Source organism: Artemia franciscana, chromosome 11 (assembly GCF_032884065.1).
Source record: "Artemia franciscana chromosome 11, ASM3288406v1, whole genome shotgun sequence".
Classification (NCBI taxonomy): Eukaryota; Metazoa; Arthropoda; class Branchiopoda; order Anostraca; family Artemiidae; genus Artemia; species Artemia franciscana.
This window is the reverse complement of record NC_088873.1, coordinates 29294128-29319478: the sequence shown is the minus strand read 5'-3', so window position 1 is coordinate 29319478 and position 25351 is coordinate 29294128. Positions and strand designations below refer to the sequence as shown.

The 25351-nt window shown below is 35.3% G+C and overlaps 2 protein-coding genes across 2 annotated transcripts in view; both read left to right on the top strand.

Moving 5' to 3' along the window:
* LOC136033060 (membralin-like) overlaps nt 1-24841 on the top strand; it is a 226060-nt gene extending 201219 nt beyond the window's left edge. The window contains exon 11 of the mRNA XM_065713652.1: nt 24293-24841. Within this exon, the coding sequence (XP_065569724.1) occupies nt 24293-24304 (12 nt within the window). The 3' untranslated portion in view covers nt 24305-24841. The remainder of the gene's footprint in view (nt 1-24292) is intronic.
* LOC136032590 (protein FAM200B-like) lies at nt 24313-24744 on the top strand. Its single transcript, XM_065712858.1, has one exon. The coding sequence runs from the start codon at nt 24313-24315 to the stop codon at nt 24742-24744; it is 432 nt and encodes a 143-aa protein (XP_065568930.1).
* Nucleotides 24842-25351: the final 510 nt, after the last annotated feature.

Here is a 25351-nt window from a genome sequence, read left to right as displayed (position 1 = left end):
CACTACTCTTTTCGTCCTGCAATGATTTAAGATGACACAGAAACTTAGCAGCGATCTCTCAAGACAAAGGTGCTATTAGAATTTTCATGTTACGTAATAGGTGGTGTTTTCTAAAAGATACAGGTGTCTATTACGAATTAGGGGGATTTTTCAAAGAGATGCAGGTGTTTGTTACGTAATAAGTTTGGTTTTATTCAGGATTTCTTTGGTTGTTACCTAATAGGGTTTGCTTTCCAAGAGATGCAGTTGTCTGTTACGTAATAGGGGATGTTTTCAAAGAGGTGGAGGTGGTTGTTGTGTAATAATGGTTTGTTTACTTTTGGTTGTTATGTAATAGAAGTTTGCTTACTAATGCAAATGGATGCATGTGTTTGTTACGTAATAGGGATTGTTTACTTATGTTGAGGGGTGCAGTAATCTTGTGTGACTTGACAGATTTGTTTGAAGTGGCGTAATCTTACATGACTTGGTAGATTTATTGGGAATCAAGCAATTTCGCGTAAAATGCTCGACTTCAGGTGCCCGTGGGGAATCCTCGCTTGTAATTGTTGTCAACCAGGAACGGCAAGTCTTGGCTCGAAGAATCGAGGCATTTTCATAAAAACCTCTCAGAAATGTGTCTTAATATGGCTTAAATTTCCCTTTCATAACAACCATCTCCCTGGAATTAAGTCACGTGTCTTATGCCCCTTGCATTTAACTTCAATTAGTCACCTCTTGGGCGCTCCTATGAGAAGCTTTCAAAATATCTCTTAACATGGGTTAAATTTACCTATAATAAAAACCCTGCTTCTGTAATTGCTTTCTAGAATGGGTCAGTCACATTTTGTCCCGGTGGCAAAAATCTGAATAGTCTGGGCTTAAAGAAACGTGGTATTTTCATTAAAACCTCTCAGAAATAACTGAATACAAAAGTATGTCACTTTTTTCTTCGTTTGCGTTAATAGGGCAATGGAAACGATGCATTTTCATTTAAACCTCTCAGAAATAGCCGAATGCAAAAATGTGTCTTTTTTTCTTTGTTTGCGTCTAATAAAGCAATATAAACGATGCATTTTCATAGAGACCTCTTAGAAATATCTCTTAATATGCCTTAAATTTACCTCTAACGGGGTTGTGCAAAGTACAAAGAAAATATATTTTTAAAATATGTGCTTGTCGAGCAGAAATGGCCAGTCTTGACCAAAAGACACGAGGAATGTTCATTAAAAACTATCAGAAGTATCTCTTAATATAGCTTAAATTTATCTCCAATAAGTCACCCCTTGGGAATTCCCATTAAAAGCTCTCAAAAATATTTTTTATTGTGGCTTAAATTTACCTCTAACGGGATGATGCAAAATACGAAGAAAATATTTTTAAAATGTGTGCTTTTCAACCAGGAATGGGTAGTTTTGGCTCAAAGAAACGAGTTATTTTCATTAAAACCTCTCAGAAATATCTCTTAATATGGCTTAAAATTACCTCTTTTAACAACCATGCCCCTAGAATTAAGTCACATGTCTTTCCCCCACACTTTGAATTTACCCCTAATAAGTCACCCCTTTGGGTGTTCCTATTAAAAGATCTCGAATTATCTCTAAATATGGGTTAAATTTACCTCTAATTTCAGTCCTCCCCCTGGAATCACTAGTTATAGTGGGCCAGCCACATATTGTTACGGTGGCATGAAAATGCATAGTCTTGGATTAAAGAAACGTGTCATTTTCATTAAGACCTCTGAAGAAATAACTGAATGCAAAAATTTGTCTCAATATTCTTCGTTTGCAAATAAACGAGCAATCAAAAGGATACATTTTAATTATGACTTCTCAGAAATATTTCTTAATATGGCTTAAATTTACCTCTATCGTATTTTGAAGTTGACAATTTTTCTTGTTACTACTGATGCAAGTAATAAGGTTTCTGCTGCACAAAGCGTAATACTTACGGCTCATTCAAAATGTGATTCTGCTAATATTAAGATTTAAATTAATAGAATTCAACAGGCCGGTGCATCTAATAGTTCAAAAAGCAGTAGCTTCGGGATGCTTCCGTGCTCTCATATGGAAAGGGTTGTGAAAATGCACTCCATTTGATCGTTCTAGAAAGCCGACAGGGAGTTTTACCTGCGTGGAATACGTTATCACGTAGAAAGTATTCCCCGAATAAAAATATTAGATAGGCTTTCATAGTCCAGCTATCTAGCGCTCCATTTCGTTGAGGGAAAATTTCTTTCGAATCCTAATGTGGACAAAAACATTTTGAATATAAAGATCCCCGGAGGAAAAAACAGCCTTGAAAGAAAATGACATCTCGAAAAAAAAGCCTTGAAGGAAAAATGAAATCCTGAACAAAAAAACACCTCGAAAGAAAAAAACGCCTTGAAAAAAAATTACATCCTGAAGAAAAATATCTTAAAAAATTATATAACACCCACGTGTGCACCGTCATTACGTAACACCCACGTTTGTGCTGCCATTACGTAGCTTCCTACGTGTGTGACGTCATTAAGTAACATCTCATGTCTGCTCCACCATTACGTAACATCACACCCATATGCCGTCATTACGTAACATCTCACTTGTGTGCATCCATTACAAAACACCCACGAATTCGCCGTCATTACTTAGCATACAACATGTGCCCCGTCATTACGTAGCACCCACATGTGTGCCTTCATTACGTAACAACCATGTATGCGCCATCATTACGTAATACCTGCGTGTAGGCTATGCTCAGTTATAAGCGGGGATTCCTCACGGGCCCCTGAAGTCCAGCATGTCACGTGAGATTACATAAATCAACTACGTCACGTAATTTTACGTTCTCCCACGATAAATCTATCAAGTCACACGAAATTGTATCATCCCTCAACACAAGAAAACAATCTGTTTTATGTAACAATCGCCTGCATCCATTTTCTTGAGTAAACAAACCCCTATTACGTAACAAACAAAAGTAAACAAGCCCTTATTAGGTAACAACAAACTGTATCTCTTAGAAAAGATCCACAATTACGTAACAGGCACCTGTATCTCTTAGAAAATATCCCTAATTACGTAACTTTACATTAGACCTTATCTTCTCCAGAGCCATCGGTGGCACGTACGGTGTCGACAAAGCCTCTCTATTCGTCCCGCATTGATGCTACAGCGATAACGCCTTCCCATTCAGGTAGTAGTGAGGTACCAGCCGTCCTCAGATCTCGGTCGTAAGTTCGAAACATAACAAGCACCTGCAAATCGATGAAAACTAATAATACCTGTGTCTTTAGGGAATCGCCGTTGAACTTCTTTGACATCTTAAATCATTAAAGTAATAAAGATTAGTGGCTATGGTTTTCCTTAGACAAATTCACTCCTCATTACTCCATTAAATTAGCGGTGTTTGATTGGGTACGGCCTCTGTATGACCTTTTTAAACGGTTCGATAAAACTTTGTTTTCTTAATAAGATGCTACAAAACGAGAATTTTGCTTGGAACTGATAGCCTTCTATTGTCATTATCGTGAGGACCTATCCCTACCTTTAGCTGATATCGTGTGAAGTATTGGAAAATGAAAAATTTTGTTGTCTGAAGTGTTGAAATGTGAAAGATTTTGTCGTGTGAACTACTGGAAAATGTAGTATTCCATCGAAATCTAAGCCCACACTACTGTTATTGTTATTAGCTATTATTACTCTCTGATAGCGTGCTAGCCGTGACAAAAATAAGAACTAAGAAATGCATAAGAAGATTCATACTCATACAAAAAAAATGAGTTTTTTTTTGTTTTTAAGGATAGAGGGCTAAGAGCCTCTGGTTGAAGTTTTAGACCATGGAAAATCGATTGGTTATCTTAGAATTTGCATTATCCTCTATTTTGGCCTTCTTTGTTGAATCTTTTGTGGCACGTCTACAATGGTGATTCAAATGGTACATTTTCCAATTCCACTTGCAGCCATTTAGCCCCCCCCCGCCTTAACTAACGTTTCCAGTTCTTTTTTAAAATTCAAGGAATATTGTTTTCTATATAAATTTTTGCTTTTAACTTCAACCTATTTAAGATTATTCCTGTTGCATGGTAAAATTTTCTCATTAGACAGTTTTATTCTAAACTAGGTGTTGGGGTGGCGCTTCGCGCCACCCCAACATCTAGTTGGTGGGGGCGCTTCGCGCCCCCCAAGCCCCCCCGCGCGCGTAATTCGTTACGCTCCATATTAGTTACGCACCATTGTAGTTGTGTCCCTGTGTCCCACCTGTGAATATAGATAGATATACATATATATATTTCTAACTACGTAAAACTTGCGAATATACAACATTCTTGGCTGTCCCATTGTCAGTGCATATAAATATATTATCAGGTTTATCGACTCTTGAACATGCAACCTATAATTGTCCATGCCGTTATATAGTGAATTTCGCTCGTTAAAGGCTCTAATTCTGCTATTTACTTTTCATGGGAAATTTTATGTTAATTGGTTTTAATGCAAACAAACCCATTTATAAACACAAATTGTTTAGTTTTTTGCTATTTTAACAAAAAATTAAAGCTTGAGCATCAAAACTTAAATTAAAGAAATTTATCAGAAACACTGGTGATATACTGTATTTTTCAAATGTGTAATTTTTATTTTCTCACATTGCCATGCAACACTATATAGTATTGAGTATATCCAATTGTGAATCACTAGCTTTCATTTTTTTAAAACCATATTTCCCTATTTTTTCATATTTTCATATTTTTTCATATTATGATTAAAGAAAGAGCCTTTCCATTCAATTCACCAAACATATTTTCTTGTGAAAAATAATCCTTGTGACATATTTTCTGATCCCAACTAGCTTTAAAAGTAGATTTGATAACATGATATCTGTCTCATTTTGTCATCAAGCTCTCCTTAATATACTAATTCCCTTTCAAATAGGGAATGAATATCCTGGGAAACTAGTGCTTCGTCCACATAAGGTCCAGGGACTGCCGCTCTGGGATCATTTATCCTTGGTTGATTTCTCTTAAGATACATCTATTTGATCTTTGTTACCATATTTCTACCAGGTTCATTCCCCAGATGACCGTAAAAGGCTTTCTTAATCTCCTAGCAACAGGCAAAAAATTTCAATCATTTATTTGTGCAATTTGTTTTTATCTGCTGTCGTAAAACTAAATTCAGTTGAAAGTTTTCTTTAGCTGATTATTCATAAGCATTTGAAAGGAATGTATTTAAAAATAAAAGACGATGAGGCATCTTTAAAAGATCAAAAATAGATTAAATATTACGAATGTCGGGATATTTTTACTTCAAACAATTGTGATGTTTCTACATCTTAGCCGGCCAAAAAGCTAAAGCATAATTCACACTTTACGGAAAAGTATATAAAAAATTCTAAATGAACTCTCAATTTAGCCAGTTGATTTTCTCTAGGGAGGAATGTGAAAGAAAACAGCATAAAAGAAACACATTATATTTTACACTAATAAATCTAAATTAATTGTTACAAATTTACTCACATCGTAAACAAGAATTACTGGATGTTTAACTAGTATTTAATCTTTTAACGTTTCAGTGAAGAAACGATATACGTATGAAAAATTCATTTAGTCTTTAATAATCTGCTAATGGTATTGGCTTTTTTGAGTGAGCATTAGAGGTTGTAACACCTACCTTATTTGTGGCAGTTTCTGTATGTTTTAAGTTCGACTTGGATAATCCTTTTTTTCTTTTTAGGTTTCATTTTGTCATGCAAAATAATTTCTGCTAGTCTAAAGTTTGATAAAAATTTGCATATAGTTGTAATGTTATTTAATCAGTTTTTTTGTTTACAATAGCAGTTAATGTTAGCCAGCTACAGGAACTTACAGAATTGGACTTGGTTTATTTAAACATACGCTCTAGCATAAGGCTAATTTTTTCAGTCTTAAAAAAAATATAAACAATACAAACGCATGTATTAGATCACTAAGAATTGTCTACTCGCTTCCACAAAATCGGCGACGAACGAGATTCGATACCGATTTGTTTGAAATTTACGGGGTCTAATTTCAAGTTTGACCTGGTTCCGGGGCATTTACTTCACCATTGTTGTGGTAAGTTGTAGGGGTACTGAGATGAGGCAAACAACATTTTTCTAAAGACATTAAAGAGACATCATTATTTTTTCCGAAAGGTAGGTAATGCCTATCTGGTAATGGTTCAAGCCTCAGATTTTCCAGTGTTTGGGCATGTTCTACTCCTCTACTTTTAGTTATTATTGTTTCTCCGCTTTCCTTAATAAACCTTAGTTTTCTCGCGTAAGCAGCTCTTTTTTGGACAGATGGCCCCAAACAGGCACAGTTTGTTTGCTTTGCGGTCTTAGGTAGGTAAAATAGGCAGTTTTTACACTATCGCTATCACGCTCAAATTAGCACATTTTCAGTAGTATACAATCAGACGAAATCACAACTCCATAATTTTGGGAAACCATGTTTATGACCAAGATGGGCATAGGATTGAAAAAAGTCTCCGTTCAACGGGATGTCCCAGGGACTTAGTGCTTAGGACTTAAGTCCCAGGGGCTTAAGTGCTTCGAATAACCTTGAGAAGATGTGTTAGTACCTGTCCCGCACTGGTTCTGGGAACATTGCTTTTACTGAGGCCATAATAGTCTCGATAATTCGATGAAAGAATATGAAAATTACAACTTAGAATGTTGCAACGTTAAAAAACAACTATCCTATCGATATTGACTGAACCTATTTAGGACCCTCTGATCATGCATGTTCAAATCCCTGCATGAACTTGGTATCAATTAGGTGTGATTCAGGATATCAATAAGTCAAACATTCAGGATATTGGTTCGTATATTGTATTTTGAATTTGCGTTTGATTTGGACATCGATTTTTTAAACCTATATCTATTACTCTCATAATTTGTAATCAGGAAGCTGAGCAATAGTATAAACCAATTTCGGAGGAATTCAGAACCATTGATAAAACGTCTAATTTTGTTTATGCATTGTTTCTTCCTGAATTAAAATAATAAGATAACCTTTTTTATGAAATATACATCATATTTATTTTGATTTAAGACATCCATATTGCGATTTTAAAGAAAATGGCTCGGAGACGAGTCGTAGGCAATCTTGGTCAGAGAGAGTCAGAGACTGAGCTTACTTATTGCTGGCCAAAAGAGTAAACAGAACGTTCGCAATTGATCTGAGGGGCTGATGGATCAGACATGTAGTTGACCAAAGGGGGTGAAGACAGAACTAACAAATCATATACCATTGCACAATGAAGGAAAAAGGTACACACTGTTCACCAAAAGTGGCTAGAGACGGGGCCTAAGCAACATTAATTAAAGAGGTTTACTCTCGAATTGTGCGTGCCGTTGACTAAGTGGGGTCGGTGAAAGAGTGTACGCCCTGGTTTTTAAATGAGGTCAGGCACGGAGCATGCGCACAGTACTAACCAAAGGGGGTTGAGCAAAGAATGAACGTACTGATGACCAAAGAGGACTAGATTTGCAAGGTGAATCGATTTGAAACCAAGACATGGCTGACCAAAGTGGTTTGGAGAAAAAACGTGCCCACGATTCAAGGAAAGTATCGGAGACAGATGGTAAGCACATAACTGACCAAAACAGTGGGAGACAGATCCTACCCATTGTTTATCAAAGGGGCTGGAGACCAATCATATTTCCTGCTTGCCAAAAGGGGTCAGAAGTCTAGCCTAGTCACTGTTGACAAAGGAATGTCGAAAACGAAGGTCGTGCATTGCTGACGAAAGAAGGGCTGAGAGAATAAAGGAATATACTTTTCTACAAAAAGGATTCACATAACAGAGCGTCCTATAGTTGACACAAAGGGTTAAGAGACAGAAGTTGTGCACTGTTTTCAATGAAAGTTGAGAACGGATCTTACGTATAGATAAACATGGGAAATTGTACATAGAATAATATTCACTTAAGGGCCTTCAATTATGCATTTTTAAGACCCTTGCATGGCACTGACTTTAAAAAGATGTAATATGTCCACCTTTTTATCAGAATTAAGATGCGTCTTAAAGGCTTCTATGTTTCTAAGGGCTGTTTGCATAATTTTGGGCCCCAGAAACTACATATATTATGGCACACAGGGTGGCCCATTTTCAGCCTTTTCGGTCGTTGATATTAAAATGACTTTCTAGAAGATTTTTCCATTCCCTTAGGGGGTTCTCGGGGGAAATTGGACGTTGAAGGGATGTCAGCGCATCCTTCAATTGGCATCGATATTAAAATGACTTTCTAGAAGATTTATCCATTCCCTTAGAGGGTTTTCGGGGGAAATTGGACCTTGAAGGGGTGTCAGTTTATTCTTCAATTAGCCTTGTATCTTAAAAAAGAAGCTAAAACTTTTAATTGAAATAGATCGAATCTTCCACCAAAGTCTTTACTACGATCTGCTCTATGTAATGAGACACATCCCTATATATTAGGCCAATGCTATTGCGCTGATTTTTTTTTTTTTTTTTTTGTCTGCTTGGGTCCAATCTCAGCCGCGGAATTGGGTCAAATTGCACGGTAGTTATGACCTAACAGAGCGAAATTGATGTAAAAAATTAACAGTCTAACAGGTAATTAATAGTCTAACCCTAATCATTTGCCTGTCATACAAATACTACTAGATAAAACCTAAACACTTGGATGATGGCACTGGTTTTATATACCCAATATTTTTGGGCTAAAACTTTAGCTCATTCTAGTTTACCTGTTTACCTTATGTTTCAACAATTCATGACAATACATGAATTAGTTAACCAAAGTTATGATGCTTTTATGGGCAGAAAAATCAAAGCACTTGGTCAATGTTAAGGCAGAAAAAAAGAAATAGAAACCTGCAATGCATCATCGCTATTCTTCATCTAAGAAGATCAATAAACTAATGATTAATGGGAACGTCCTTTCAGAAGATTATTTTTCCACCTAGAAAATAAAGATAAAAGGGGGAAGTATAAAAACTTGCTAAAGTTTGTGCATGAAAACTACTGAGAAAAATTAGGAGTTCAATAATAGCCTATCTCTTGAAAGTGGAATTGGTTGTTAAGAGTTTTGAATTTCTTTTGTTAAAATGAAAAAAATCTTGTTGAATAGAAATAATGACTTCTTGCCTTATCGTTCCGACTTTATGGCTGAAAACTTCTACAAGAATAAAACAGGTATTCAATTGAACTAACTTTATTGACTTGTAGCAAATTTTATTCGAATAAAAGCTTTATTTTGTTGAAAATAATAACTTTAGATTTCGAGAATAAACTTAGAACCTAAAAAATGATGTTGAAGTATGTTTCATTCTAAAATATCAGAAGTAAAACCCCTAGTGTTGACGATAGTAAAGAGTCATGTCTTTCAGTATTTGATTCGTTTATTTGTTGTCATGTATTGGCTTTCTCTTTCTCCAGCCACTGACTATGGAAACGATGGTCACAGAGAATATGGAGGGGTCTAATTCGATTAGAAATTGAATGTTCTAGTGTCTGATTTAAGGGTCAAAGGGATATGTAAGTATCCTCCCTGTCCGTTTTTTTGGCACTGACCACCGTAAACACCAAAGACATGCAATCACAATTTGTAAATAATTATTTCTTTCCAAACAGTCCAAAGGTTAATAGCTGTGCTTTTTGTGATAACCTAACCCCTAGGACTCATGGGACCCCTAACCCCATATGACCATGGAATAATGCATGGAATTATGACAATTGACAATTGTCATAACTGGATCTTATAGTTGAAAACTGTTGGAGAGGAAGGGGGTTGTATGATCTAGGCTATGTGATTGGCTCGAAACTTTTGACACTTGGCTATGACACATTTTTCTGGGAGGATTAAAGGGCCTGGAAAGAAATGTTTCTGATCGGTTTGTTCGTAATTTGCTAAATCCAAGGCTTAGATCGTTATCATCAGGATAATCGTGGTTGCAGCGTCAGAATCAACCCAGTAAAAAACAAACTCTAGTCCATAATAAACGAAAATTTTACAACGCGTTTTGAAGAAAACACGATCAGCGAGGAAGAATCGCCATTTGCGGCTGATTTATGAATGATAAAGTTATTCCCAGTGACCTTAATGTCAAAAGTTTATTGCGAAAACAAATTTATGGGAAGTTCGAAAGTTAGCTTGAAACCCGTTGAACGTGGTGTCAGATTGAAGTGAAAATTGCGTTGCTGGAATCACCACAGCCGAAAATACCACATGGCAGAATTGCAGTTTCCTATTTTGAGCAACAAGGAAAATCATCCTTTCCCGTAGAGAGTACTAATGTTTCTCCCGGTTTTGTCATCAGGGTGATGGTACCCGGCCAGTTACCGTAGAATGTTGGGAGAGGACTCATTTGAGAGATCAATATATATGCCTTTCGTTAGTAAATAAACGATAATACTTAGAAGAAGTGCATTTTTTCACTGAAATTGCACATTAACATACAGGATGATTTAACACACTTGGCATGTATAAAGTTCCTTTGGTGGGATATGGTCTGCTATTTGACTGACTTCGTTACAGTATTCTCTAAAATGTCGTCATATTCCTTGAGTTGTAATTTAAAAAGTGGTTTATTTTGCCATTCAAGAAATATTAAAACAATATTTTTAATTAAATAGGTTTTACTATAAAAAAAAAATCAACTGCAGCAAGTGAACAAGTTTTATCTACATCAGCTCACAAAGGTGTAGAGAATTATTTGCTTTCTGAAGATGTGGAAATGATTGATATTGAATGAGAAGCTAAAAGAGTCAACCCTGGAAACTAAAGTGAACTTGGGAAATGAGTGAGAATAACAGTTATAATTCGAAAATTCTGTAGGATAGAGATATTTGTAAAGGCTTTTGTAAGTCATTTTGCAGTTATATAGAAAATATCACTTTCGTTTCGAGCTCTTTCTTGAAGTTTCTAAAAAACTGTTTTCATAATTTATTTTTACTTTGAAATTAAACAGAAGTAACTGTTGTTGTTCCTGAATCAAATTTAAGCGAATTTGTTTTCCCCATGCAGTATTTTTCAAAACACGTTTTTTAGATGTTATGTATTAAAAGCGCAAGAACTGTGACAATAAAAAAGAGAAAATTGTTCAAATTTTTGAAATTAGAGATTATATAGTACCCTTTCTTTGGCTCCTAGCCATCCAAATCTGGAAATGGTAACAAATAGTGTCATTTATGGTGCCTTCTGACGGTAGGATACCGCTATAAAAACATTTTTACATAAATGAATGGGGATATGATGAAGTTAGTGCTTAAATGAGGTATTGAACATCTTTCTTAGATCTTGCGGTAGCATGCTAGATCAAGCGAGAAAAAGAGACGCATCACTGCTTAAAAAAGAAGGGATTTTCCATAGAAATCTGAGGCAAAAGGTTTTCTACCCTTATGGATCTAATTATACAATATTCGTTTTAATTTGCCGCCAGTTTCGAGGGGAATTAAATAAAAAAAAATATCTGAAAGTAAGGAGCGGCATTAAACCTTAAAACGAACAGAAATCACTCCGTATATGAAAGGGGATGTTCCCTCCTCAACGCCCCGCTCTTTACGCTAAAGTTTGACTCTTTCTGTCAACTCCACTTTTTAAAACAGTAAAAAACTTTGACGTAAAGGGTGGAGCGTTTAGGAGGGAACAGCCCCTTTCATACACGGAATAATTTCTGTTCATTTCATGTTTTAATGTCGCTCCTTACTTGTAGTTAAAAAACTTGTTTATTTATTAAATTTCTGAACGTTTTTGAATTAATGCATGTTTTTATTTTGGCTCTCCGCACTCTGCTACACTGAATCTGATGGTGTGATTTTGTTAAGATTCTATGATTTTTAAGAGGTGTTTTCCCCTATTTTCTAAAATAAGGCAAATTTTTCCGGGTTCGTAACTTTGGATTGGTATTACTAAACTTGATGAAACTTATATGTTTAAAATCAACATTAAAATGCGATTCTTTTGATGTAACTATTGGTATCGAAATTCCATTTTTTAGAGTTTCGGCTACTATTGAGCCGGGTCGCTCATTTTCAAGAATTGAGAAAATATATTTTCGCAATAAAATTTACTATTAATATTAACCTACACAAAAAACTTTTCTGACCTTTTTTTTGAAACATGTTTCTAAGCATTTGATTCCTATGGGTTGTGTTTTATTCTTTACTTGTTGCAGTAAAATGCTGTAAACATGATAAAAGCATCAGACGAGTAATCTACAAGCTGAGCGAACTTTTAATACTATTTCTAGAACATTTTATACTTATTCTATCTGATTAGTCATATGTTGAAACTGGAAGCCATCTGGATTTCCATTTGTCAAAAGCTTCGTCGGGGTGATGTTAGAGGGGGTGTATGCTTAAATGTTGAACTTTGGTATGCCCGATATGCAGATTGATCATCCTTTTAATGACTACAGGCTTGAGTAAAGAGTGACATGAATACCACTTAGCAAAATTATTTAATGTATTTTGATTATGGACTGTTTTAATTCAGTTTTTGCATCAGGTGTCTAGTCAGGAGTCAAAGAAATCTTTTTTATATTGATTTGGGTGGAATTCATATACCCTGTTATTAATCTGCACTTGGTGAATCTCGACTCAGGACAGTCGTACCACAATTTTAAACTTAGCAACATTTAATAAGTAGGAGTAGCCTAACTTAAATAATCCCTAAAGGATAGTGATTTAAAATTATGCAATATGCCCGTGTCTTCGAAGTGGCAAACACCCGAAGTCTTGATCTCGAACGTTAGCGTCAGATGTGTAATCAGCTAGCTAAAAAAAAATTCAAACAGTATTCTTATGAAAATTAGGTTTTATTCTGAAATAAATGTTTTTGTGCTAAGGATAATCACGCTGTGTTTTTAGGGATTAGAAAAATCCAACATGTAGGGATTGACGAATTTGCTAGCTCATATATGGGCTCAGTGACACGAAAGAGGCTTAATATGTGTTAATGTGTCAAGAATGGGAGAAAAGGTGTTGAGAGCACAGGCCCAAGCACACTGTTAGGGCCCACAACAATGTATACTGAAGATCTTATTATGACTCTGATCCAACTAACGTTTTGCGTCTACGTCAATAACCGTGGGTGACTATGTTAAATATGCTAAGAAGGATACTAATTCTTTTAATTTGCTTCTAATGCAATTTTTATGGCACTTGGTATTAACCAAGTGATATATAGCAATCGCAAATTCTGTCGGTCTGTCTGTCGGTCCCGGTTTTGCTACTTTAGGCACTCCCAGGTAAGCTAGGACGATCAAATTTGGCAGGTTTATCCAGGACCGGACCAGATTAAATTAGAAATAGCCGTTTTCCCAATTTGACCATCTGGGGGGAGTGGGGGGCCGGTTAATTCGGAAAAATAGAAAAAATGAATTATTTTTAACTTACGAAGGAGTGATCGAATCTTCATGAAACTTCTTATTTAGAAGAGCCCCATAACTCAGATCTCTTATTTTAAATCTCAACTGGAGCCAGCGTCATTGGGGGGGGGATCAGTTGGGGGGGGGGGGTTGGACCGGAAATCTTAGAAAATACTTAAAGCAGAGGGATAAGGATGAAACTGGATGGAAAGAATAAAAACCTGTCTAAGATACGTGACTGGCATAACCGGACCGGATTTGCTCTCTTTGGTGGAGTTGGGGGGGGGGGGGGTAATTCGGAAAAATGAGGTATTTGTAACTTACGAAAGGGTGACCAGATGTTAATGAAATTTGATATTTAGAAGGATCTTGTGCTTTAAAGCTCTAATTTTAAATTCTGACCAGATCCTGTTACATTCGGGGGAGTTGGAGGGGGAAACCAGTATTCTTGGAAAACGTGAAAATTGGGGTATCTTTATTTCACAAATAGGTGATCGGATCTTAATGAAACTTGATATATATAGAAGGATATTATGTCTCAGATGCTCCATTTTCGACTCGAATTGGATCCGGGGACATAGGGGGTTGGAGGAGAGAAACATAAATCTTGGAAAACGCTGAGAGTGGAGAGATCGGGATAAAACTGGATGGGAAGAATAAGCACAAGTTCTAGATACGTGATTGACATAATTGGAACGGATCCGTTCTCTTTGGAGGAGATGGGTGGTGGGTGTTAATTTGTAAAAATTAGAAAAATTGGGGTATCTTTATCTCACGAATAGGTGATCGGATCTTAATGAAATTTGATATTTAGAAGGGACTCATGTCTCACAGCTCTTATTTCAAATCCCGACGAGATCTGTTGACATTGAGGGGAGTTGGAGGGGGAGATCTTGGAAAGCGCTTGGAGTGGAGGAATCGGGATGAAGCTTGGTGCATAGAATAAACAAATTTCCTTTATACGTGATTGACGTAACTGTACTGGATTCGCTCTTTTTGGGGGAGTTGGGGGGAGGGGTTCAGTGATTTGGCGAGTTCGGTGCTTCTGGGCGTGCTAGGACGATGAAAATTGGTAGGCGTGTCAGGGAGCTGCACAAATTGACTTGATAAAGTCGTTTTCCTATATTCAACCATCTGGGGGGTTAAATAGAGGGAAAAAATTAGAAAAATGAGGTATTTATAACCTACGAGTGGGTGATCGGATCTTAATGAATATTGATATTTAGAAGACATCGTGACTCAGAGCTCTTATTTTAAATCCTGACCGGCATTAAGCCTCTGATTTTCCTTTTAAATCAATCTATTGATTCTTAGAATTTCGTTAGAGCTCATACCATATGAGCTCTTGGCTCTTAGCTCTTCTTGTCCCGTCACAAGTGCCATATGAGCTCTTAGCTCTTGTTCTTGAAGTGTTAGCAATCTTGATTCTTATATATTGAGGCCGAGGTGGAAGGACTAAAATGAAATAGGGTGTAGGATACCTATCTTTCTTTACTAAATCAACTTAATTCAATTAACATACATAATGATCCGACTAATTCAAGGGACATACCTGATGTTTGATCCGAAGTCCAAAAGAATCAGGTTCATTAGTCACTATATGGTTTTCACTTGAGGAATATCAAGGCCACTAATCTGTTCATGCGAGGACCGCTGAAATTGTCGAATATCAACGTGTATTCTCAAGCAATAACAAGATAATTTGACTGCAATTGCTCAAGAATACTTGTTCAATTCGATATATCCATGGCCAATTTTGAACTGGCCAATAACGATCAAGGCTGTTGGCGGAAACTAAGGTGAATAAGAAGGAGGCTGGAATTGAGATATATAATATAAATATAATGATAATACTTGTAATTCCTACACTGACTATGATAATACCTACTGATAGTAACTATAACAATTTGATTATCATACTGATTGTACATACCTTTCTAATTCTCAAATTATCAAAGTAACCCCAAGAATGACAGATACTATATATATATATATATACATATATATATATATATATATATATATATATATATATTTCCCAAAGACTGAAAAAGAGGCAATTATATTTTCCCAGGATAAGGGGTTGTTGCCCACAACAAAACAGTGCGTCAATGGGCACAACACGACTTTATAACCTAACCTGACATCGTCGTTTATTTCACGAAAGAACCTAACTACACTTATTGAGTGTGTTCTGAATAATACACAAGTACCAATTTCCATATTGTAATCTAATGGGTAAATCATTGTTGCTAAACTGACACTTAGCCTTTAACTTCGGATTATATTTATACTCTACTCCAGAGTCACTTGCTTGATATTTTGATGAAATACGACAAGGAACTCTACTCGGAGGCGTGCCAGGGGCTCCATCCTAAGACTATATGAGAATACGAGCTCAATAAATCTTCTTCTTGATGGTTGAATTGTTATGACGATGCTTTTGCATAATCTTATCACTAGAATTCCAGGTCCTGAAGCGGGTTGCTGCAAATGAGTATGGACTTTGAGTCCCGTATTACTAAGCTGAGATCAACCTGACTGCGCCACCGCAGGACGAAAACTCACTAAAACGATGAGGATTGATATTTTCTATACAGCCAAATATGGTTTAATTGAGAAGCAACATATTTGCAACTCAAATACTCCCTTTGATTCTTTTTCTCCTGCGCTACCGGGCTCATTTGCTGAAAGCAAAAGCATCTTTGGAGACAATTTTTATTTGACAGTTTTTTCCTCAAACAGGGGCTGGGGTTCAGTTGACTTCTTTATTGTTGCGTTGTTCACAAACAGTTAATTCCATTCTAATGCAGAATCGGATCCAGAACGTCCGCAAGAGAGGGGCATTCTCAGAATGATGTGTGACAAATACATGGAACACCCACATATAACAAAATAAAACTATGGAAGAAATTTAGTGAAGGGGGGCCTAAAAAAGCAATCTCGAGGAATTTTTTCTGCGGAAATTTTTGCGCAATGCTTTTTTTTATTAAAAATTCTATCAAATTTTTTTATTGTTATTGTTATTGTTATTATTATTATTATTTTGTTATTATTATTATTATCATTATTATCATTACTATTGCTAGTATTATTATTGTTGTTATTATTAAAATTCATATCATTATTGTTACTATTATTATTATTAATATTGTTAGTGTTATGATTATGATTATTCTTATTAGTATTATTATCATTTGCCAATTAAAGAAGAAACTGTAGAAAACATTCTTTTCTTTGGGGGGAAGAGGAGCCAAAAAATCAATCACGAGAAATCTATTCTGCGGAAATTTTTGGGCAGTGTTTTTTTTTATTAAGGATTATATCAAAGTGACTACCATTACCTTTTCGAAGAATTCTAGAAGAAAGAGGGATGGACTAAGACGTATCTATGTAAATCTCTAGTTCTGTTGCTAAAATAGCCCCCTCGGGAGCATTTTAACTGCATTCACGAGCTACTGGTAAATAAAGTGTTATAGGTATTTGGGGTTTATGTAACGAAATCAGGTTTTAGCAGGTCTTGATTGTATGCCACCTTCTTGCAAAAGTTCAACATACTTGAAATATCTGTATCTTCCAATGTTAAAATCTTGAAGACGGAGCATGGATATGACTCGTCCTTTGTAGCTCCTCAAGGGCTACTACTTAAGAAATGACATCAGCTAACCCTTTGGTTGTTGGGTCTGTGAGGTGTTCAAACAACTGTTATTTACTGGCTCTAGCTGTGTTGGTCACATTTGACTATATCCCTTTACAAGTGCAACGAAAATACTAGCTGCAAATCAGAATAAAAATGACATCTCGTTGATGAAGATTTCGATAATTAAGCCCTTCCTTCACAGAGAGTTAATCAAGCAAGGACATATAAGAACATTAATGTAGTTGTAGACCAGATTTTACACATAAGATAAGATATAATGCCCCAACAGGAACCAAAAATAATAGCAAAGTCAAGGTACTAATCCCTATAGAAGCTCTAGGATATTTAGTTGAGTTGTTATTGGAGACCCGCCTAGAAATTAAGACAATGTCAAGACGTTTCAATAACCACTTTCATCCGAAAATAATTGGGTCATGTGCAGAAAACGTAAAGGCACAGTCATTACACTAGTTCTTAATTCCCACAATTTCCAGCTTGGCTTTGACCGGGGTCCGGCGTATTGTCACCTAGGTCAACACCCCCTTACTTATGAAAATGTTTGGTAATTACCATACAAATGATTTTGACTATTGTTCTAATTACACGAGACTATTGTTCTAGTTACCACGATTTATTTTCAAAATGTGCCCACAGCCAAATAAAAACCGTCCGTCTAATTGTGGTTTATATAATGACTCCTTATTTTTTTTTCAGAGCATAAATTGAATAGTTTTATACTAAAGACACTAACTGATGATGTTTTGAACCTCCTCAAAGTACTCTTTCTACTAGTAATTTATACAAACCCAAACCAAACTAATTGATTTTTGCAGCAATAGCAATGAGATGACAACCCGAATCAGTCTCCAAAATAGCACAGGGGTTTCTTGAATATTCTCTGCTTATATCTAAACGTTAATCCTGCTATAACATAACCCTATTGGTTTCTAGGAGCTCTACTTCATTGAAAGCGTGTAAAGTTCTACATTATTTATTTGGGTGTTAGGCTTAGTTGGTTTTTTAAAGGCAACTGAAAAACTATTTATGCTATCTTAGGAAAAGTAATAAATTTCACAGTAACCATGAGTTGTTTGGTAGCAAAAAACCCAGCGTATCAAACAGTTCGTGGTAACGAACTGTAGTAAGGAGCGATCCGGCTCAATAGTAACCAAAACTCTAAAAAATTGAATTTTGATATAAATAGCTACATCAAAAGAATCGCATTTTAATGCTGATTTTAAATATATATGTTTCATCAAGTTTAGTCTTAGCCATCAAAAGTTACGAGCCTGAGAAAATTTGCCTTATTTAGGATAATAGGGGGAAACACCCCCTAAAAGTCGTAGGATCTTAAAGAAAATGACACGATCAGATTCAGCGTATCAGAGAACCCTACTGTAGAAGTTTCAAGCTCCTATCTACAAAAATGTGGAATTTTGCATTTTTTGCCAGAAGACAAATCACGGGTGCGTGTTTATTTGTTTGTTTTTTTTTTTTTTTGTTTTTTTTTTTTTTTTCCCAGGGGTCATCGTATCGACCAAGTGGTCCTAGAATGTCGCAAGAGGGCTCATTCTAACGGAAATGAAAAGTTCTAGTGCCCTTTTTAAGTGACCAAAAAAATTGGAGGGCATCGAGGCCCCCTCCCACGCTCATTTTTTTCCCAAAGTCAACGGATCAAAATTTTGAGATAGCCATTTTGTTTGGCATAGTCGAAAATCTTAATAACTATGTTTTTGGGGATGACTTACTCCCCCACAGTCCCTGGGGGAGGGGTTGCAAGTTACAAACTTCAACCAGTGTTTACATATAATAATGGTTATTGGGAAGTGTACAGACGTTTTCAGGGGGATTTTTTTGGTTTTGGGGGTAGGGTTGAGGGAGGGGGCTATGTGGGAGGATCTTTCCTTGGAGAAATATGCCATGGTTGAAAAAAATTCAATGAAAAGGGCGCAGGATTTTCTAGCATTACTATAAAAAAAAACAATGAAAAAATAAACATGAAAACGTTTTTTCAAATGAAAGTAAGGAATAGCATTGAAATTTAAAACAAACAGAGATTATTACGCATATGAAGGGCTCTAAAAATACTTTTGTATAAAGAGCGAGGTATTTAGGAGGAGATAAATACCTCGCTCTTTATGCTAAAATATTTTTAGTGATTTCAACTATTTATTCAACGGCCTATTTGATTCAGGGGTCATTCTTAAAGAATTGGAACAAAACTTACGATTTAGTGTAAAGAGCGAGGTATTAACGAGGGTACAAACCCCCTCGTACACATAATAAAAATATAAGAATATAAAAGTTTGTTACGTAAGTTAATTCTTAAGTTACGTATATTTTTTACTAATAAAAACGTTCATTGAATATTAAAAGTTATAGTAGCCTTTTTAAGTAACCGAAAAATTGGAGGGCAGCTAGGCCTCCTTCCCCACCCCTTATTTCTCAAAATCGTCTGATCAAAACTAAGAGAAAGCCATTTAGCCAAAAAAAAATTAATATACTAATTTCATTTCAATAATTTATGTGCGGAGAGCCAAAATCAAACATGCATTTATTCAAAAACGTTCAGAAATTAAATAAAAAAAACTAGTTTTTTAACTGAAAGTAAGGAGCGACATTAAAACTTAAAACGAACAGAAATTACTCCGCAGTCCCACGCTCTTTACGCTAAAGTTTTAGTTGTTTTAAAAAGTAGAATTGTGGCAAAGAGTCAAACTTTAGCGTAAAGAGCGTGGGACTGCGGAGGGGACAACCCATTTCATATACGGAGTAATTTCTGTTCGTTTTAAGTTTTAATGTCGCTCCTTACTTTCAGTTAAAAAACTAGTTTTTTTTATTTAATTAACCAAGGATTTCTACTCTAGTGCGGAATACCTCTTATCTAACTGATAAAATATTAAACCTGCTTGGTCAAATGATAATGGCTTACAATGCTCTTTATAATAAATCCAAGATCTATTAGAACTATACCAAAATATGTAACTAAGTGAATGTTTCTTTCCGTTTATATTTTATAATATAAAATGAGAAATGTACCTCAAATGCACTTCATTGCGCTTCAAGTTTAAATTAAGTATGTGTGCAATCAAGTTTAATTCGTTAAAAAGTATCTTTCTCGTTTTGGCAAAAGAGGGAGACACAAGAGGACTTGTTTAGCTCGTACTGTTCCGGAAAAAAAGTGAGTTTTAATGATGAAAACATTCCATGAATTCAGAAAAATCGTCTTGTGATATAATATTTTCTTTTTTTGTAAAAGTTACTGCAGTGTTCTTGCATTTTAATTAAAGATCCTCATGTAATGAAACTGTTACTACTGTCAAAAACCCATCCCAAACTTAAGCCCTTCAATGTTAACATGCTGGCCAATGCTCGCTCTTCCATCTCATCGTCTTGAAAGCTTCTATTTTTTCCCCTCAGAAATAATCTGCAAGAACTTTAAATTGTTTTCTGAGGACTTCATTCCAATCTAATATGAGACATTCAGTTTTTTGCTACCACTTTGCGGGTAAAGCTCAACAAAAATTTCAAATATCAGGTCTTAAGATTCAAGGCTAACATGAATGATTTTAGGACCTATTCTTTTAATTCCTGGACTAAAGAATAAATTTTCGGCTCTACTTATCTTAAGGAAACATGTCGACGTATACAAAAGTGACACAAATCAGAAAGATAATTTCCTTCAAAGAAATTTAATTTTTTTTTTGTCTCAAGCACCTGGATTATTTTTTATTTTAAGTCTCTCTAAAACAAATGACCCAGCTCAAATAGAGCCAATAACTGCTTCCAGAATTGAAACTGAACATGAAATAATTACAGTTATTTTATGTCTTGCAAAAAAAAATGCAGCCACTCAGCAGGCCTAGATACAATCAAAATATCGTTTTCGTTACTGCAAAGTATTCCACATTCAATTTTTTTTTTCATGGGCACAATATAATCCTAATTTCAAAATCATGCCATGAATACATAGAAGCTTACTAAAAAAATAGGCTATATAGATAAAATAGGACTCAAATATTTGCTTGAAATAACTTAATCTTGTATGGCTTACTTGAAGCGGAAAAGGGATGTGTGCATGAATTGAAATTTATCAGGAATAAATCAATTGTAAAAAAAAACAGTAAAATAAGTCTTATAATGTCTTATAAAGTCTTATAAGTCTTATAAGTAAAATAAGGCACCTGATAGAAGGACCTATTTATTATAAAAACATTCTTAATTAATGAATGAATAGGATCCACTGTATTAATTGTGCAAGGCCACTTGGAATGTGTTTCATTAATTTTGAATTTGGACTTTAAAAAGAAAACCAGCCATTTATTCCCAGAGAAAATTATTGTTTCACTTTAACTAAAGCTTCTCTTCTCATTCTTTTTCACTGCGAAGTGTTAGATTCGTAGAATGTTTAAATACTCTTCCCCCCATTGCACTTCCTGTCTGAAGGGCCTTGAGACGGAGATCAGCATCACCGGTTCGGGCCTAGTATCGCATCCTTTTTTTTATTCTTGAGCCAACATGCATATCCAGTTTATAAATAAGTCTCACCGCTACAATTCTTACAATATCAAATAGCATAAAATTTTAACTTACCAAATCTGGTTTTTCCATGAATCACTAGTTCCCTCAAGAATTTTTAGTGACCTTTCAGTTCAGCTGACAGTCACCATCTGCCCCATGTAGACTTGTTGCTTTCACGAGATCAGATCTTAACAAAGCCTCCGTCTCTCCATTGATCGTAGGATCTCCTGCGCGAGGTACTTTTTCCCGACATCCCTTCACCTGTTGACGGGAAAGCAACAAGTCTTCTATTTTAGCTCACCGATCCTTGACTCAAAAAGGAGATTGCTGTGATCAAACTTTATCTTGTTATGAAAGTTAGAAAAAGGAAAGCCAGCATAACTAAATTATCTGATTTAGGCGTGAATTGTTACTTTGCATGATCCCAGCAGCGATAGTACACTCAGAGCCAAGGATTTTTTTTCAGACAGTGTGGGTAATTTTATTTTTTAGGAGCGCCCAACTTTTTAGGAGCGTGCAAAGGGACGCAATAGGACTTGTGGTAAATGAGCTTGCACTCTTGCATGAACTCGTTTGATTCTACACCAATATTACATAAAAAAAACTAGTTTTTTTAACTGAAAGTAAGGAGCGACATTAAAACTTAAAACGAACAGAAATTACTCCGTATATGAAATGGATTGTCCCCTCCGCAATCCCTCGCTCTTTACGCTAAAGCTTTTAATTGTTTTAAAAAGCAAAATTGTGGCAAATAGTCAAACTTTAGCGTAAAGAGCGAGGGATTGCGGAGGGGACAATCCATTTCATATACGGAGTAATTTCTGTTCGTTTTAAGTTTTAATGTCGCTCCTTACTTTCAGTTAAAAAAACTAGTTTTTTTTATGTAATTTCTGAACGTTTTTGAATTAATGCATGTTTGATTTTGACTCTCCACACGTAAACTATTCAAATGAAATTTGCATATTAATTCCTTTTTTGGCTAAATGGCTTTCTCTTAGTTTTGATCATACGATTTTGAGAAATATGGTATGGGGAAGGAGGCCTAGTTGCCATGCAATTTTTCGGTTACATAAAAAGGCAACTATTAATTTTAATTTTAACAAATTTTTTATTAGCAAAAAATATATGTAACTTTAGAATTAACTTACGTAACAAACTTTTATATTCTTTAATTTTTATTATGTATATGAGGGGGTTTGTACCCTCATTAATACCTCCTTCTTTAAACTAAATCGTAAGTTTTGTCCCAATTCTTTAAGAATGACTCCTGAATCAGAAAGGCCGTAGAATAAATAGTTGAAATTACTAAAAATACTTTAGCATAAAGAGCAAGGTATTTATCTCCTCCTAAATACCTCGCTCTTTATGCTAACGTATTTTTAGAGCCCCTCATATGCGTAATAATCTCTGTTCGTTTTAAGTTTCAATGCTACTTCTTCCTTCTATTTGAAAAAACGTTTTCATGTTTATTTTTCATTGTTTTCTTATAGTAATGCTAGAGAATCCTGCGCCCTTTTCATTGAATTTTTCTTCCCCCATGACAAATTCCTCCAAGGAAAGATCCTCCAACATAGCCCCCTCTCCTCAGCCCCACCCCCAAACAAAATAAAATCCCCCTGAAAACGTCTGTACACTTCCCAATAACCATTACTATATGTAAACACTGGTCAAAGTTTATAACTTGCAGCCCCTCCCCCAGGGATTGTGGGGGAGTAAGTCATCCCCAAAGACATAGTTATTATGGTTTTCGACTATGCTGAACAAAATGGCTATCTCAAAATTTTGATCCGTTGACTTTGGGAAAAAATGAGCGTGGGAGGGGGCCTAGATGCCCTCCAATTTTTTTGGTCACTTAAAAAGGGCACTAGAACTTTTCATTTCCGTTAGAATGAGCCCTCTTGCGACATTCTAGGACCACTTGGTCGATACGATGACCCCTGGGGAAAAAAAAACAAACAAAAAAAAAACAAACAAATAAACACGCACCCGTGATTTGTCTTCTGGCAAAAAATATAAAATTCCACATTTTTGTAGATAGGAGCTTGAAACTTCTATAGTAGGGTTCTCTGATACGCTGAATCTGATGGTGTCATTTTCGCTAAGATCCTACGACTTTTAGGGGGTGTTTCCCCCTATTTTCCTAAATAAGGCAAATTTTCTCAGGCTCGTAACTTTTGATGGGTAAGACTAAAATTGATGAAACTAATATATTTAAAATCAGCATTAAAATGCGATTCTTTTGATGCAGCTATTGATATCAAAACTCAAATTTTAGAGTTTTGGTTACTATTGAGCCGGATCGCTCCTTACTACAGTTCGTTACCACGAACTGTTTGATAAGTACGGATGCTAAGGATATATGTTTTTCATTTGTTTCCGAATTTTTGAAAAGAAAAGTAAAGTGAATCGATGTTTGGAAAAGTAAAGTGAATCGATGTTTGTGTTTATCAGTGTCAGAAAAAATAAATAATCACCTGCCTGTATGCTATAACTTCATAATTTTAATCTATTATTTAACTATTTTTTTACACGTAAAAGACCAAAAAATGAAATCGGCTCAGTTGTTTTCATAAAACTCTATTATTGATCTTAGCGATTTATTGCTTTTAAGATAAAGAATCAGTTTGCTGACGGTTCTTTGTTTATTTTCATTGCTTTATTTATTTATTAATTATTTTATTTTATTATGTATTAATTATTTAAAAATCATTTTATTTAATATTAATTTCATTGCTCCTTTTCTGTTCAAATAGCAATATCCTGTTATGTAATACCGCCATAAATATACTAAAACAATATTTTTTTTTAATGTATAGGTTGGTAATTGATACGAAGCATGGGTGAATCCAAACAGAAATGTCGACGATACAGTGGTGATTATTTAAAATTTGGTTTTCTACCATCAAAAGCAGACAGGCGGTTGCCCATGTGCCTTTTATGCCACGAAGTTTTGAGCAACGACTTTTGGAAACCATCGAAGCTCGAAGATCATCTAAGAAGGTGTCATCATGATAAAACAGATAAAGATTTGGAATATTTTCAAAAATTGAAGGAAAATAATGAAAAGAGACCCACTATGCACAGCATGTTTGCTTCAACGTCTGAAAGAACCGATGATGGCTTACAAGCATGTTACAATATCTCATATGTAATAGCGAAATCTGGAAAACCGCACACCAATGGAGAACAGTTTTTACCCGCTTTTGAACAGGATTTAAAAATATTCTGCATAAATCGCCATTCGACATACTCAAAACAATTCCTTTGAGTAATAACACAGTAAAAAGACGTATTCATGAAATGAGCTCTGACATAGAAAGTTTCTTATGCAATTGCCTGCAAACAAGTCATTTTTCTATTCAACTGGACGAGTCAACCTTACCCGGTAATTAAATAAAAAAAACAAGTTTTTTTAAATGAAAGTAAGGAGCAACATTAAAACTTAAAACGAACAGAAATTACTCCGTATATGAAAGGGGCTTTTCCTCCTCGACACCCCGCTCCTTACGCTAAAGTTTTTTATTATTTTAAAAAGTAGAGTTGCGAGAAAGAATCAAAATTTAGCGCAAGGAGCGGGGTGTCGAGGAGGAAAAGCCCCTTTCATATACGGAGTAATTTCTGTTCGTTTTAAGTTTTAATGTCGCTCCTTACTTTCATTTAAAAAAACTTGTTTTTTTTTATTTAATTTATGAAAGTTTTTTAATTAATGCATGACTGATTTTGGTTCTCCGTACATAAATCATTAAAATGAAATTTGCATATTAATTCTTTTTTTGGCTAAATGGCTTTCTCTTAGTTTTGATCAGACGATTTTGAGAAATAAGGGGTGGGGAAGGAGGTCTTGTTGCCCTCCAATTTTTCGGTTACTTAAAAAG

Coding starts and splice junctions, on each gene's coding strand:
- LOC136032590 (XM_065712858.1), top strand. CDS start 24,313: ATGGGTGAATCCAAACAGAAATGTCGACGATACAGTGGTGATTATTTA.